Consider the following 17,388-nt stretch of genomic DNA (forward strand, 5'->3'; position numbering starts at 1 on the left):
GAGATAAAGAGGGAGAGAGAGGGAGAGAAATGGAGAGAGGTGGTGATTGAAGGAGATTGTTTTGGGGAGTGTGTATGAGAGAAGATAGAAAGGCAGAGGAGGGAGATTGGGGCCCACAGAACATGGATACATTTACCGGTGTGAGATAAATGACTATAGATGGCTGATGCCACTCTGTGTGTGTGTGTGTGTGTGTGTGTGTGTGTGTGTATGTGTGTGTGTGCAAGAAACAGAGACAAAGAGTGCATTTCTCCATGCAAGCGCACATGTGCGTGTACATGTGTTGCAGCGTTTTGTGAGAAAGCACCTGATTTCCAATCGGTCCCTTGGAGCCTCTTGGCTGCCTGATGCCAGGTTCAATCTCTCTCTGTGATCTCAGGACATTCCCCTGCTCGCTCCACTGTAGGCCGCAACTCTAGGGGAGAAATAAGATCACCGAGAAGGTTGCAGCATCTCAATTTATCTGGAAAGAGCAGCGGAGGATGTGGTGGGGTGGGGTAGGGGTTACTGCAGGTTACTTTCAAATGCATTACTGCGGGGACATATACGAAGATGCTACCTGTGGGAACCACCGAGTGAAGAAGTAAAGGGAAGACAGAGGATTCGCAGCCCTGCAAGCATTAATGTGCCTTTAAGAACTGCATATTATCATGCAGTTTATTAATGATATGACTTTGCATTTATACGGTGTACAGCATAGCGTAATCACAATATACAACATTTTTATCCAGAACTACTACCATAACAAACTAAGACCTCTTTTTTTTTAGCTGCACTTTTACTTGTTTCAGCAATTCATTTTCAAGAGTAAGCAAATATAAAAAAGTTTCACCCAACCAAGTTGCAACTCTCGTGGCTTGAGGCTGAAGCCAGTGCGGCAGTACCTTTCAATGCTACTAACAGCTGAGAGATGCTGGTTTCATAACATATCTGACTCCTAATATTTCCCATTCAAAAATATTATAAATGCTTTCTGTTGTTTTTTCGTTTTTCTAGTCATTAACTGCTAAAATAAATTAGGCTGGTGGTCATTTCTCAACTGTTCCTTTTTAAAAATAAATAAATAGATAAAAATCAAAATACAACCTAGAAAGCCTCATTATCTCAGGAAACAAACAAAGCTAGACAAGTGCTACATTGTGGGTTTTTTTGGGGTTTTCTTTTGCTTTTTACAAACATCAGTCAGCCTCAGAATTTCCCCCCGTCCCTCATCAAAGCAACGCTGAGCAAATGAATGCCACCGTATCCATCTGCCGATTGATTTTCCTACAATTGTAGTAGGTATGAATTCTCTGGACACCGTCCTTGAGCATCCTCCGCTCGCCGAGCCCTTTGTTTCATTCTCGGATCAGACTGTTTTCCAGTCACCCCCGTACCTCGTCCACCTCTGTTAATTGCTCTCTCCATCTGATGATGATTCTCGGAGTGCTATCCTAAGCAACCACATGTTTGCGAGAGCCGGAGAAAATGAACAGTGTGTGTGTGTGTGTATGTGTGTGGGCGCACAAAAGCGTGTGTGTTTGTTCGCTCAAGGGGAATGCGAGCTTTGACTTCCTGCTAATTACCCAGCATGCTCTCTGTTCTGTGGTTAATTGTCCAGGTCCTCTTTTCTCTCAATGGGGAGCAGGGTTGGAATGGAGTGAAAACGCATCCTCCCTCCGTCTCCCTGTCCGTCCTCTAAACTGTAGCCTTCATCTGCGTCTTCGGTTTTTCTCCTATGCCACTTTTTTTTTTTTTGTGCCGCGCGGATGCAAATCAAACATTTGGTACCGCATTCAGGGCAGTCTCATGAAAGAAAAACCCACATAAATTTCTACTATTTGTGCGTGGGTGGGTGCCTATGTCTAAGTCTGTGTAAATTGAGCATTAGCGTGTGAGGGAGTTACATTTTCGCTTGTTCTGTGTATGTGTGTGTGTGTGTGTGTGTTGCATGTGTAAGACAGGATGCATGACAACGAGGTGGCACTGGTTAGGGGGGGTCTCTGTCAGCTTTCTCTAATTATGTGTGACATTTCCATGCTGGACCACTGTCAAAAATTCCACAATATTCACACGGAAGTGCACACACAAAGCACGCACACACACACACACACACACACACTCACACACCCCAGCTTAATGATACAGAGTTGTGATTGCCGGCTGCCTGCTATGATAGAACCCCTCCATAGTCCTCCGTAACATAAATCAATGTCAATTACCTCCCCAGAGCACATTAGACACTTTCCATTCCTAGTCGTAATTAGTATGGCCCATAGACATATTCCCATCCCACCACCAAGCTCGCAGTGGAGCTTCTGCACACAAACAATAAAGCCAGGGAATGAGTGCCCGAGTTCAAATACATACCAGCACATCAAATCACACGCATTGTGTCGCATAGAATGCAAGTAATTCACCCGCTCACCCTCTCGTTGCGTTCACACATGCATTAGTATTGTAATTAATTACCGCTGGCCTTGCCATCACAGAGTGCTTCAACGGCTGTGAAAATGAGTTGAAGCAAAGACGCATGCTGCTTGACCTTGGAGAGAGCGTGTGTGTATATGTGTGTGTGTGTGTGTGTGTGTGTGTGTGTGTGTGTGTGGTAGCTCAGATGCGCATGCTTGCCATGTGCTTCCTTGGGAGCATATAGGTTTATGCATGCATAATAAAATTGATGGCAGTGACACAGAGAGTGTGATATTTTTAGACAATAACCTCATATTTCTTTGCGTGCCATCTCTGCGTGCTCTTTCAGCCTCTATCTGTCATGTGACTTTTTTTCCCCCCCCTCCTCGCTTTTCTTTTGCCTATTTTCCTTGGTGTCACACGGCATACCTGACAGGTAAAGGGAGAGGTGGAAGGAGAGAGAAAGCTGGAAGAGGGAAAAAGAAAAAAAAAAGAGGAGAATCCAGCAGGATACCAATCCAACATTCAGTGGCATGAAATGATGAGAGAGAAAGAGAGAGACAGACACTGAATAATTGATAGAGTGGAACGGTGCTCCCAAACCAAATCTTCATGCTCCGAGCACGTTACCTGTTTCCACCGACTGTTTTCAGAAGAGCAGACACATGTTTAGACACACAGCAGTGATTAAAGGCATCAGAATGATATGAGACCACAAAGAGCGGTAAAGCGCTGTTTTAAATAGCGATCGTCCAATCCAGAAACAGCGGTGGTTTACGACCGGCCCTGCTAGCGTCGGCTGAGTACATGACACAGTGGGTTTACAGAAGAGAGAAGACAGCACTGACACACATCTGTGCAGACGCCAGTCACGTGTCTTGGTCTTGGAGGCAGAGAGGAGTCACAAATGTGGTGACTTAGACTCCACTTGACTCCACTTGACAAAGAAAAACATCAATGACTCATGACTTTTCTTGGCTTTTACTAGTTTTATTTGGAGTGACTTGCTACGCTCCCAAAGTCCAAAGATTAGAAGTAATGTAAGAAGTACGGCCACTTAGCTCCTCGTTTTTCTCAACAACGAGTAAATTCTACTCAGGGGCAGCGTGGAAAATGTGTGGACAACTGGAAATGTAGGCTACTTTTCTTCATGATTGTGCCGTTGTTGCTTCTTTTGTTTTGCTCCCAGCGCGTCGTAATGGACAAAGAACTTATTGTAGGTACATGATGCATCTGCAGTCATAAGCTGATGTGGATTCCTGCTGGAGTAGTTTCATCTCTAGTTCAAACCATCCGTTTACCAATCAGGATTCAGCCTAGTTATCACCAAGGGGTGTTGCACTTGTTGGAGGACTGCGAGAAAGTGTGTGGTTGAATTCCCATTATGATCTCGTCTGCATAGAAAGAGAGTGATACAAATGGAAACCAGTGCTTAGACAGATAGATAGATAGATAGATAGATAGATAGATAGATAGATAGATAGATAGATAGATAGACAGATAGATAGATAGATAGATAGATAGATAGATAGATAGATAGATAGATAGATAGATAGATAGATAGATAGATAGATAGATAGATAGATAGATAGATTCATTCAAGCACACATGCATAAAAAACACCCATGAACTGTGGCTACAGTTCCCCGACGCAGCGGTCGTGGGTTCGATTCCCGCTCACGACCCTTTGCTGCAGGTCTCTCCCCATTCTTCTCCCCCATTTCCTGACTGTCTCTACTGCTCTAAACAAAGGCAAAAAGCCCCAAAAAATATATTAAAAAAGAAATTGCAAGTAATCAAAAAAGAAAAGTTCTACAACGGCAGCAGTTTGGGGTTTGTTTTTTAGGAGTTCAGTAGACTTCTGGCCAGGGGGATGGAAGTGTTGCAGAATCTGGATGTTCTGATCTTCACACTGTGAAACCTCCTGCCGGAGTTGAGCAGTGAGAACAGTTTGTGATGTGGATGTGTGGAGTCTCTGATGATGTTATTTGCTCTTGTCAGCGTTTATGCCCAATGTCCTGGATGGAGAGGAGAGAAGTCCCAAAAAGTCCCAATAATCATGTCCTAAACTTGACTTAAGGTCAGGTTTAGGACATGAGACTTGCTAGACTTGATTCCCTAACCCTTGCGTCCACTGCTAACCATGGGTATTGTGACTCGGCCCTTATTTTTTGCTATTTGCTCAGTTTTGCAAACCTGGCAACATCCCAAAAAAGGAGACATCAGATTAGGCACACTCAAACAATCAGTCAGGTATTAAATAAACCACTGGATGAGCTAAACTTTTAGAAAAGAAAATACGGTGCAAACTGTGAAATAATTACCCAAACTGCCCAAACATCCATCACGGTTAACTGATTTCCAGGTTTCGACCTAACATAGTTTTCCTGTGTGCCTCCAAATAAAGTGCTGTGGGTGCTCCGGCTAAACCTTTTACTCCCTGCTGTATTGTCTGTCCGCTTCTTTTTGGCCCGTTTTCTGATACACAGATGAGCCACACATTAAAACCACCCACCTCGCATTGTGTAGGTCCCCTTCGTGCTGCCAAAACAGCTCTTACCCATTGAGGCTGGAGGTGGATACAGGACCTCTGGGGGCGTCCTGTGGTGTCTGGCAATGAGAACGTTCGCGGCGGATCCTTTGGGTCCTGTGGGCTGCGGGGTGGGGCCTCCGTGGATCACACTTGTTCCAGTGTATCCCACAGATGCTTAGTCAGATTGAGATCTGGGGAGTTTGGAGGCCAAGTCAGTGCCTCAGGCTCTTTGTTGTGTTCCTGGATTGCGCATGTTTGCAGCGTGGCGGGGAACATTGTCCTGCTGGGGGAGGCTGCTGCCGTCTGGAAGCGTTTAGGTGGATGGTATGTCAAAGCAAACTCCACATGAATGCCAGGACCCAAGGTTTCTCAGCAGAACATTGCATTGTAGCAAGATGATCAATACGAGTCACTTATAGAAATACTGCATGGCACTTTGTAATGAACCAGAATTATCCATTACCCATGGCAACACGTTCAACATCAAGACCCTACGACTAAGGCTGCCTTTAGATGAAGTGAAAGCTAGACGTGTCCTCACTCCCAAGGTTAGAAATTCTAAAGGACAGAAGTAGTAGAGCAGTCGCACCTCCCCACACACACACACACTCACACACACTCGCAAACACACAAACAAGCAAGTTCCACAAAACCTGGCAGACAAAGACTCCTCTTCCTCAGTCATCTCTGAGGCAGTGGAGTGACCTTCCCTCCTCTGATATGTCACACTCACCTGAGGGCTTTGTATTGTCAAACCACCTGAGGTCTGTGTAGGGGGCAGCTCCTCACTCCCCATGTGTGCTTTGACCGTGTGTGTGTGTGTGTGTGTGTGTCGCAAAAGATGTCACAAAGGTTTCAGAAAAGTTTTATTTTTTTTCTTTCTTCCCGCGTCCTTTAAAATATTCTTCAAGTGCAGTGTTTTTTTTTTTTCCCTCACCGAGGCAACAGCGTTCCTACAAGGTCAGATGAGAGAAGAGATTCTGAAAGGTGGGGACGGACATCTTTTAAGGAATGAATAAGGGAGGACGTGATTAGAGAGAGAGAGGATGCTAAGGAGAAGGAGTGGAGTGGCTGTAAAAAAGATAACATAGGAAAGGGAAGAGGAGGGGGGGGGAGGGAGAGCAGCGGAAGAGAGGAGTTGGGTGAGCAGGTGCAGCGATAGCAGAGGATAATGGATAATATGAGCAAAGGGATGATGGTTCAAATCCTGCTTTTATCCTCTCCCTGAGCTCTGACCCCACCTGGACAATGAGGACAGGAAAGGGGGGACGGCACTGATCCTCTCCAGCCATCAAGGGCAGAAATAAGGCACATCATAAGTGGGGTGAACGGAAGAGAAGCAAGGGCACGGAAGGAGATAAAAAAAAAAGAGGGTAAAGCAGGTGGAGGTTAAAAAGAGACCTTGGACTGGAACAGGGATGAATTGGATACACAATCAGTTCAAGGATGTTCACACCCATATGGCAGAAAGGGTTCATCGGAAAGAAAAAAAATTGGAAAGAAACTCGCACATATGTGACCCTGTCATCTGATCGAGTGGTAGATTGGTGTGTTTACCTTCCCACAGAGCCACCGGACCTTTGTGTTTCAGAAAGCATAATATCATAACGTCTCTTTCCTTACTACCTGTGGAATAACACGTTTTCTCCCCCCCCTTTTCGTTTTTTTTTTTCTCTCGTCAGGCACTTCTTGTTCAAGACGTCGTCAGGGACCACTCCCCTCTTCAGTAGCTCCTCCCCCGGTTACCCTCTGACCTCGGGAACGGTGTACTCTCCGCCTCCTCGCCTGCTACCCAGAAACACCTTCTCCCGCTCAGCCTTCAAGCTAAAGAAGCCGTCCAAGTACTGCAGCTGGAAATGCGCCGCAGTGACAGCCATCGCAGCCGCTGCTCTGCTGGCCATCCTACTGTCCTACTTCATTGGTAAGCGAATATTATTCATGAAGAGGGTTAATTACATTTTAAATGTTCTAATTAGAGGGTTTCTTCTGATGAGGAGTTAAACATATACATATACAGAGAGAGAGAGAGCGAGAGAGAGACAATGAGGTGCTGGAAAGCTCACTAGAATTACGCCTGAATGAATACAAGCGCTGCCACACATAAACAGCTCTTTTATTTCAGGTTGGTTAGTTCTGTTTGTTTTGCGCTGACCTACAATGCGTAAACTTTGAGGGTTTTTTTTTTTTTTTATTCATCCCCCACACCGCAAAGGAAAAAGTGTCAAACTAACAGCCCGCTCTAAACACAAAGCAGATTCAGAAGGCGTGAGCTTTGTCACTTTAGTCTTGTGCTGCACTGTCAAAATCGGCCTCAGCAGGAGCCTTGGCCTCCACTCAGCATCAGCAAACAGCCAGTCAGCGCAGATAGGAAGATGCATAAACCGCAGCATACAGGGACTGTTTCTGTGAGCAGGTATCAGTCAAGGTAGGAATCCTAACAGACCCAGCAGGAAAGTGGATGTTTTTCACTGATCTGAAGCCAACGTGCGATAGTCATACTTAAAGGAACGGCGGATACTCAGAGGAGAGCACTTACCGAGCACATCGGGAAGAGATTCTGATGGCTGTCTGCTGGTGGATCTGTGAGTAGAAAGAGAACGCGTTGCTTAGAGTGTGTGGGAGTGCGAGTGTGGGCATGGATTTTATTCCTTCTTGACCCCGTTCACTGGTCAAGAGAAGGCAGACGTGTGTGTGTGTGTGTGTGTGTGTGTGTGTGTGTGTGTGTGTTTGTGTAGGAAAGAGAGACAATAGGAAGAGGAGTTTATTCCTTCTTGACCCCGTTCACTGGTCAAGAGAAGGCAGACGTGTGTGTGTGTGTGTGTGTGTGTGTGTTTGTGTAGGAAAGAGAGACAATAGGAAGAGGAGGAGCAAAAGAAAAAAAAGAGAGAAAATGTAAGTACGTCTGAATGTGTGTGTGTGTCTGTTTTAGTGTATTCGTGTGTGTGTGGGCAAGGAGGCAGATGTGCCACCGAGCCCCTGATTGGCCTCTTACCCCAGAGACCAGAGTCAACAGATGGGGGGATCTTAGGAAACAGTGGCATCAGCAGAAAGAACAACCCCCTCATCGCCTCTACATACATTATTAATATAATTTTACATTATTTATAAATATATATCTATATATATTTATTTATACATCACCATCCACCTATCCATCCACAGTGAGTTTATATGTGTGCATCCATGCGTGCACGCCGCCCCGCTCAGCCTGGATGTGTCCAAATCGTGCACGCCCGCTCAAATCCGTGCCCGTGTGTGTGAGCGCACGTGTGTGTGTGTTTGTTGCGTTTTGTCGTACCCCCACCGAGTGCCCTTGAGAGTGGTGTGTGTCCTCCGGAGCAGATCAAGGCCCTTTGCCGGCGCCGGACAGCCACATATGGAGCTACAAAACAGGAGTGGGCAGAGGAAGGAAGGCCACAACTACCGCAAAGTGCAAAAAACAGCTCCCCCGTTGATAATCGAGGGCAGGGGTGTATCGGAGCTTAGCAACAGCAGAGAAACCTCACTTTACTCGTCTTTTTTTTACCATCATTTTATCAGCAGTGCTTAGTGACACAAATATTTGTTTTCATCAGAACACATTAATTGTTAAATATAGTTCTAATTAGGAAAGTAATGAAATATGTGTCTGTTTCTAAGACTAATTGCTGCCTCTACTTTTTTTTTTTTTTTTTTACCACAAATCAGTGTTTGTGCACCATTGGGTTACTTGCCAGATGCATACAACTTGTTAACAGCAGGGCCTGTCTGTCTTAATAATTAGTAGTTAGCCACGCTAGGAGATTACTTTATTTATAGGTGTATTTATACAACAGACTTGTAAGGACACTATCCAGAAACAGTGTACTATATTGTGTTCTATTTTTAATAGAATCGAGTAAGGGAGTGAAGCGCGATAGTTCATAATAAGTTTTTCCTTTAAGCTCCTCTTTGTGTGTATTTTTTTTGTGTGTGTTTGTTTTATTATATGCCAAACGTCTGTGCTTTAACACCAAACGTAATTGTCCAGCTGGCTATAATTCAGTAAGCTGAACAAGGCTGAAATTATACTTTATTGTTATTATTACTTTTGCTAACTGTGAGCCCTCTTTTCAGCTGTTATAAGGAAATATTTTCTGCTCTGGTGTTTTGTCTATGGTGAACAGAGCTGTAGCAGTGCTGCCAAGCCTGAAACCCTTGTGTTTACCTAGCTTTTTGTAGCGTTAATCGTGCGGCGAGTTCACTACTCATAAGGGGGATTTTGTGCTACCTTGTTTGTGTGTTACGTGCGCGCGCGTGTGTGTGTGTGTGTGGGCCCGGCACTCACAGGGGGGATTGTGCAGAGCACCCAGAGCCATGCAGCGTGAAGAGGACCCCTCTGAGGCGTCCGCCCAGGAGCCCACTCATAAATTACACCAGGACACATGTGCCTGAACAGCACTTTTCTTTTTGTGCGCGCATGTGTGCGAGTGCCGCAAGAGCAGCCTATATACAATGTGTGCGTGTCTGATTGTGTGGCTTTGAGGGTGCGCTGGCCTTCAAATGTTTGTTTTTTTTTTGTTCTTTCTTATTTTTTGAAGACCATAAATAAAGCCCCAAAAATTGCTTGACAATCTTCGAGAAACACGCACACACAGACATGCATGCGTACACACTGAGAGTCTTTCAGACAGGCAGGACTTTGCATGCTTCAGGAGCACAACCGACAATATCTCTTTGAAGCTTATTTACTATGTCCTGCTGTTAGGATGGAGCCATGGGGATGAGATAAACATGCCCACATAGATATACAAAACGGGCAGAAAAAAAGCATGTGCAGCTGTGAGTCTGTGCATTTCTGTATTCCCTGTTTGTGTTCGTGCGAGTTAGAGAGAGTTTATTTGCGAGGACAGAGAGTTGCATTTTCAGTTAAAGTGTTTTGCTCCAAACTCCAGTGGAGTATGGCCTCCTCTTTACGTGTGAAGGAATGACTGAACGGATGGAGGGAGGAGGATAAACGAGAGTGCTTGTTCTTCATTCCCCCGGCGTCTTGTTTGCTTGCTCCGCATGGAGCAACAGAGCCAAAGGAGAGGTGGTTGCTAGGATACAGGTGAACGGTTGGCATACAGGAGGGAAGACAGGTCCATCATTGTGAATGGCAACCTGAAGAGAGCAAGATAGAGGGAAAAGGAAAGGCATGGAATAGAGTTGGTGCACAGAGGGCAGAGGGGGGACGCAAAGGGGAAAGGAGAAAGTAGGATAGATCACTGGAAAGATGGAGAGGAGGAGGGCTGAGGCTGATATGTCACTGTCAGCACTGTAAGGCGTGAGAGCGCAAGATTGGTGTTTGGAGGGGAATGAGGTCTGTTGTTTGCACTGCCGAGGAGGGAAGGAGAGCTGATGGGGAGGAGGAGCAGGAGTGACAAGACAGCCAGGTGTGGAGAGGAGAAAGTGAGGGGAGGCAGAAGGAGGAGAGATGAAGGAGAGCGTGGCCTCCTGAGGCCTCTGTCGCCTGGAATATCTGTGGGACTAATGTCTCCTAATTGATCACAGCGAGCAGAGAACAGAGGGAGTGTGACAGAGAGACGAAAGGACGGAAAGAATCTGTGGAGGACAAGACCAGGGGAGAGGGGGAGTGATGACAGAGGAAGTTAGAAAGGATACAAAGAGAAGAAGAATGTGGGCCTCGGAGGACGGAAAATGCACGGAAAGAAGTGGGGAAAAGCAGAGCGAGGAAGGAGATGCATTGTGGTTAGAAATGAGAGGAAAGGCTGGTTTGATAGATGAAAGATCGAGGACATGTCAAGCTAGTTGTGTCCAGGTGGACTGTTTTCACATACCCATACATTCACACACACAGACACAGGTGTGCCCTTGACTGCAACGAGTAAACTTGCTAGCGGGCGCTTGTGTCACCTTTGCAGGAGTGGTCCGCGTGAATGTGTGCGTCCGCGCAACTGCTGAATTTGTCGGGCACAGTGGCACACTCCACATGGTATTGTCACCACTGATGAATGAGAGCACGCACACACACTCACGTGCACGCGCGCACACACACACATAGACAAAAGTATTTTTAGTCTTACTCTCAGCTCCCCTGTCTGTTGATTAAACAGACCCACACACACACACACACACACACACACAGATACACTGTCATCGAGTGTGACCTTCATGCCTCTAAGCCGACCACTTTCCATCCATCATTGCTGTCTCGCTGTTCCAGACTGATCACAATCGCTTACTGCCCATTCTTGCCGGTTATAAGTGTCTCACTTCAGTGCATTCATATCACTGTTCCCTTACATAATAACATGTTAATGACTTCCCTGCTCCCAGCTCTGTAGGTTTGCTAAAATAGATAAGATTAATTTACAAGCAAACACACATTGGTATAGTTTTTGTCATTCATCAGAATTTTTTGATTCTTTTTAAAGTTATCTAACGCGCGCCTGGTGTACCGCCAGGAATGGAGAGAAATTATATCAGGTTCCCACACACCACGAGAGGTTAAAAAAGCAACTCGCAGGTGGAATTATTCACTAAATGTATAATTAATAGTTCTTGGAAATGATCGTTTGAAAAGTTAATGCAAGATTTAATATTTTTAAGGGAGAAATTTAGATAAAAAGGAGGCACTTCAAACAGCACCACTAAAAAATGTTCTTTTTTCACAAGGCGCCATATTACGCCACATTATATAGTTCTCTCTGCCTCGGCTCGCTGTGTGGTAGGAGGTGGTAGTGAGATCAAGCGGGTGCGATATAGAAAGTTGATCTTGTTTTTTTTTTTTTTAGTGTTAGAGTGCGCAGGTTGCACAAACTCCAGCCCCGAGCCCACACGTTTCCGAACAGGAGGAGGAACAGAGTTAGCTTTAGTGTCTGGATGCAGGTGAGGAGACGGATTCGCTGCTGGATCTGTGAGGAGAAACTCGGCTGTGTGCGGCGCTCATTTTAGACAGCAGGATTATGTTCGCAAAGGTGCGATGAAGTTCTGGAAGTGCGAGACTGATAGCTGGTTCGGTTGCTTCGGCACACACACACACACAGCCGCTTCAGTTCCACCCGGCAGCAGCAGCTTCTGGCTCTGCTGAGGAGATTCAGCTCATTTTAAACACTAACTGTGCAGTTTCTATGTATTTTTTTTTACATTTATTCGTCAGCTTTCTCACAAATCTCTCTCTAGATCCTAAAATGTAGTCATGGTTTATGTCAGACATGATGGACACCACCTGATCCAGCGTATTAGTCTCTGTTATGGGTAACTATCAATAATCCTGCCAGTATTAAATGGTCGGGACTAGTTTTTGTTATATCCTGATATAGAACTGTAATATAAGCACAATGTCAGCTATCATTAGCTAACAACGGTCACCTGCCCTGCTCTGCACCGGCTCTCACACCGCTAATTAATTTCTCACCGATGGCCGTTATCTATTCTAATCCGTGTGCGTTCCTGGACTCTTTGACACCTAGCGGGCTCATAATTATAAACCTGTGCTCCATCATATGTACCGGTATACATTTTGACCTTTTCAGTTTCAAAACTACTGTTAAGATCCACATTTCTTATAATTAAATGTGACCTTGCTTAGTCGCTCTCCCTTTCGTGATGTCACAACCGAGGCATAAAAACTCCTCTACAAAAGCAACTCTTAATGTCCTTGTAGTTGCATATGTGAACATTTCTCAACATTTTTATTTTTTTTTTCAAAAGTCTACTTTCTGCTTCATTTTCCCACCTCTTACTTCACTGAGGTCACCAGCCTACATGTTACTCATTAAACTATTCAATATATTACAATAAAGAAGCAGCAAAAACGTAGCTAACACTGAGAATTCACAAGTTTGTGAAACACAAGCACAAGACTTGTTCTTCATTCCTTTTCTTATTAATCATCCCTGAACCCCTGAGATTTTTTTTCTTAGCAGCCTGGCCTTGAGTGGAGAAAACACTGTTGTAGTACAAGCTTCTGGAAATAGAAATAAAAAACTCTGAGAAAATGCAAATAAGCTGCTAATGACATAACAAAGTTTTTTCGTATTTTTATGTTATGTACATATACCAAAGTCTACTTGTGACTCTTCTTAACAGGACAAACGAGTGATGTTTGCTTCTTAGATATCGAGTACTATTATAAAATGATTAATTATTTCACACGAGAAAAGAAGAAATGTTCTTTCTGAACACATTAAACACCCCTCAGACCAGAACCGCTTCCTTATTACATACTTGTTTGCAGCCAAAGTGGCAAAGTTGTCAAACTTTTAATTGAAAAAAAAAAAAAAGAATAAGATTTGTGTTTTTTAATCATATATTCTCCCCTATTTGAAATGTAAATACAAATCTTGAATATGTCAGGTGGTGAGGTGTGCTGGACCTGCAGCTCTCACAATGTGGCTCCTTTCCAAAGCCAGCTCCTTGACCCCAAAGTCCCCTCTCACATTGCATGTGGCTTCCCTTCTGCTGATCCAAGGTGGAACAGCTAGAGGTCAGGATGTGTCACTCATGCCAGTGTAGGTGTCTGTGTACATACATTCGGTGTGTGTGTGTGTGTGGAGGTGAAGGCACTGTCGGGCATATGGTGAATGCAGGAACCTGGGCATAAAGATCAGACGTGGAGCGTGTGTCCGCAGCAGCAGGGCCTGTCGCACTGATAAAGGTTAGGATCTTACCACACGCTGCCAGTCCAGGAAAAGGGCAGGGCACGGCCAGGACCAGGCACAAGGTGCTTATACCATCTGCACCGGAGGGATAAAGGGGTCATCTGCACTGGTCAAGTAATACAAAGCAGGCTGCGCAGTTGTTTAAGTGGTAACATCAGTGTTCATCCTTTGACTTACCGTTAGTATACCCGGAGTTGCTGTACGTGCTTTGGAGGACATAATACCCGACGCTTTGATGTGTGCATAAAACCCCAGGATTTGCACTGATGTCATTGCTGAGCGGTGTTCATTTTGCCTGCATTAGCGTGCGTGGGCTCATTTCATTCATTTATTTTCTCATTCATTTATTCATTAGTGCGGGTCTTATCTGGCCCCAATCGTTAGTCCAATTAGGCCCATGGTGCTGCACAAGTCCCGTGTTTGAAACAGGAGACGGATGAAGGCGAAGTGAAAGAACTTGGTGTCCTTCTCTTTTTATGCTCTTTCTGTCTCTCATTTTCTTTCAGTTTCGCCGTCTCTTGGCCTCCAGAACGTACTCTTTCGTCCTCACTCATTCTCTCCCACTCTCTGATCTGTGATAAGATAGCATAGTTCCTCATATCCTGTTTCTAATACAGATCGATGAGAGGGAAAGGACCGAGGTAGGGAGGGATGAGACGAGGCAGAGTGGGTTGATGTGGGTGTGTGTGGGGGGGTTAGGAGCGTCAGGGTAGAGATATCTGAAGAGGAAATGAGGATTCAGAAAGGAGGACATCACTCAGATTCACATCTCTTTTCATTTAGCCAATCACACACATGCATGCACACACACGAGCACACGTGGCTACATCTGCGTCGGGCCATCTCAATATTTCAGTGCCAATAAGGAAGCCATTTCGGCTGAGTGATTGAGTGAGTTTCTTTCCGCTGGATGCAGCTTTGCAGGTAGGAGCTGCAAGCAACTCGCATAACCTTTTGTGTTGCAGTCAATTACAGTTCAGTTGCATCAGCTGGGTGAGGAGGTCCCGTCGGGGGTTGCAGTGTGTGAGTGCTTGTTGTTAATACCATGCAATTTTCAGCATGCATACGCAGATACACACTCAGAAGCAGACAAATTGTCTCTCTCAGTGTATATGACCCCCAAGGGCAGCAGCAAACCGCCGCCCCCGTCCCTCTGTCTGAGACTCTAAATGATCTCAGCAAGCAGCGCCTTCAAAACATAGCCGAGAGAGAGAAAGCTGCCTTATTTATAGATTACATAAGTGGATATTGTGTGGTAAATTCTAAGAAATATCCCAAATGGCCTGAATATGGAGAACCTGAGGCGGCACGCTGTTCTTTTCCTCAGTCTCTCCAATATTAGCACTGCACCCCTGTGCCGCAGAGATGGAGAGGAAGGTGCGAGTGATGCAGGAAGACACAGTGGAGGTGCTTTTTCTCAGGTGGCTGCTTTTTGGTGCATGTGTTTGCTTTGGGCAGTAAACTGTCTACCAGCCTGTTAAGTGAGAGCCTCGGAGAAGAGAAGGGGGGGGCGAGCAAAAGGTAGAAATGCAGGGAAAAGGCTTCCTAAACCAATTAGAAGCCCGGCTGAGGATGGGGGGGCTGGTTTCAGCTACAATTACTGCCCTAATTGAGGTCAGAGTTGTTAATTTAGTGGTGAATTAGAACAGTTAATATGCATTTATCAGGATGGCCAGGGGAGAAGGCAAATGAAAGTGTGTTGCCCATGTGTGTGTACGTGTGTGTGTGTGTGCATGCGAGCGTGCTCTCTTGTAATTTTACTTGCATTGCAAGAGATTACATGCAAAAACATGCAAAGGGGCAATCCTCAGCCTTTGCTGCAATTAGGAGCATCACAACCAGTTGAATCGGAGACGCTGCCATTTGAACAGGCAATGATAAGGTTGAGTTGAGACGGAAAAGGGCGAGAGACATAAGAACGGAGGGGAGGAAAAGGAGCGCGAGAGAGCGAGAGAGAAGGGGAGAATTTGAACCGTTGGAACATGTTCCAGAGAACAGAATGATGATGATACAATATTTTCCAGTCAGGGGACACTCGGTGCACAGTCTGCCACAAAGTCACCTTTCTCCATCTCTGCCTCTCTCGTTCTTCCTTTCATGCAGAAATCCATTTGCACCCTTTAACTCGGAGACATATAAATATTTCTCAAAACATGCACATGTGCATTGTATTTCTGTCTGATTGCCTGTGTTGTGAACCACTTAGTGTCAAAGGATGAATCACAACCATGTTTTCTTACCCAACCAGTCAATGAATACAGGGCCACTCATCCCTTAAATCTTTCTTCTCCACTTCCCATCTTCTTCTCCCTTTTCCCCCAATTTCATCCGTGGGGGCTTTTATTCATCTCTTCCTCCGTTCTCTGCAGCATCATCTGTAGCCTGTTTTCTGCTCCTTTTTTTTGTGTCCTCAGGGGATTTTATATGTTCTTTAATATTCTCTCAGTTCTTGCTGTCCTCCTGTATTCTCTCTGTTCCTTGCTCCTCTCTTCTTGTGTGCGGAGGTTTGGCACAATTTCTCCAAGAGCTCCTGACCGTTGCCCCCTCTCCGATCCTGGCCACCTCCTCCTCTTCTTTGTCTCGCTTGCCCCTCTGTCCATCATCCGTCCTCTTGTTGTGTTTTTTTTTTTTTTTCTCCTTTGTCACAGGATCACGTGTGCGCTGCTTCTTCAGATACTGTCTTTTTGCAGATGATACCGGCAAGCACTTTACCTCCCTGAATTATGCATCGAGATTACATAAAAACCTCGCGAAGCAACTGATCTATTTTTAATCCGACTCGTTTGCTTGTTAAACCTGCTTCTCTGTGATCTTTTCCTGTCTGTGAGTGTGTAAGCGTGTGTGAGCGTGTACATGCATGTATTGTGTGTGTGTGTGTGTGTGTGTGTGTGTGTGTGTGTCTGTCAAAATGAACATGAGTGAGAAGACAGAGATTAAATGGTAACACAGCCCAAGTCAGACTATCTCTCTTGTTCTCCCCATGTCTGTCAGTCGAATTCAATTCAGATAGGCTTTATTGGCATGGCATTTAATAAAGCCTTCCAATGCAGCTTGAAAACAGTAATTACGGCAATTATGATCAGAAAAGAAAATGCTTAAAATTATGGCAACACAAAGCTAAATACATCAATTTCAGCAGTTTCATTTTAGCTAAAATTACACCCTAACAAAGTTAGAAGTGTTGTTAAAATGAGGGATGGTACTTGTAAAGAGAATGATAACAAGTGTCTCTCTTTGTCTTTCCTTTCTCTCTGTGTCTCTCCTGCTCTGTGTCTTGCTGCAAAGAAACCTGTTGACAAAGCATTGGCTTTTGTGCTCTTGTCACCGAGGAGTAAGTGTGCCATCTATTGGTCAACTTCTCACAGCCACTGACAGGGAAAAAAGGAAAAGGAAGGAGAAAAAAAAAGCACAAGCGGGAAAGAAAAACTAATTCAGGGAAGGAAAAAAAAAAAAAAGCACACGTGTGCACTAACCCTCACCGGCACATAAACACAATAGACAGACGTACACAATAAGCTAACCATAGGGCTGTCTGATGTGTTCTTGGGGATGACCTAGATTGAGCGCGCCGTCACAATAGACTCACAATTGCTTACTGTCTCCAACTGATTCAATAGGCAATCTTTCTATCGACTGCTCCCTGTGATACCATCTCTGCCTGCATGTGTGCGTGGATGCATGTCTGCGTTATCTGCAAGGAAAGGACAGGCAGAGATAAGAAGAAAAGATGGAAGAAAAAAAAGGGGGAATTAAAGGAAAAAGAAGGAGAGGGATGAAGGTCAGCGCGATGAAAGAGGACAGGGCAAGAGTTGGATATAAGAGAGAGGAGACAAGAGGTGG

The 17,388-nt window shown here is 45.0% G+C and overlaps 1 protein-coding gene across 1 annotated transcript in view; it reads left to right on the top strand.

Annotated features, from left to right (window-relative positions):
- Nucleotides 1-17,388, top strand: part of tenm2a (teneurin transmembrane protein 2a) — a 168,027-nt gene that overhangs the window by 114,419 nt on the left and 36,220 nt on the right. Inside the window, exon 11 of the mRNA XM_008278130.1 lies at nucleotides 6,607-6,845. Within this exon, the coding sequence (XP_008276352.1) occupies nucleotides 6,607-6,845 (239 nt within the window). The remainder of the gene's footprint in view (nucleotides 1-6,606; nucleotides 6,846-17,388) is intronic.

The sequence above is a fragment of the Stegastes partitus genome, unplaced genomic scaffold, assembly GCF_000690725.1.
Source record: "Stegastes partitus isolate 25-593 unplaced genomic scaffold, Stegastes_partitus-1.0.2 Scaffold116, whole genome shotgun sequence".
Taxonomy (NCBI): Eukaryota; Metazoa; Chordata; class Actinopteri; family Pomacentridae; genus Stegastes; species Stegastes partitus.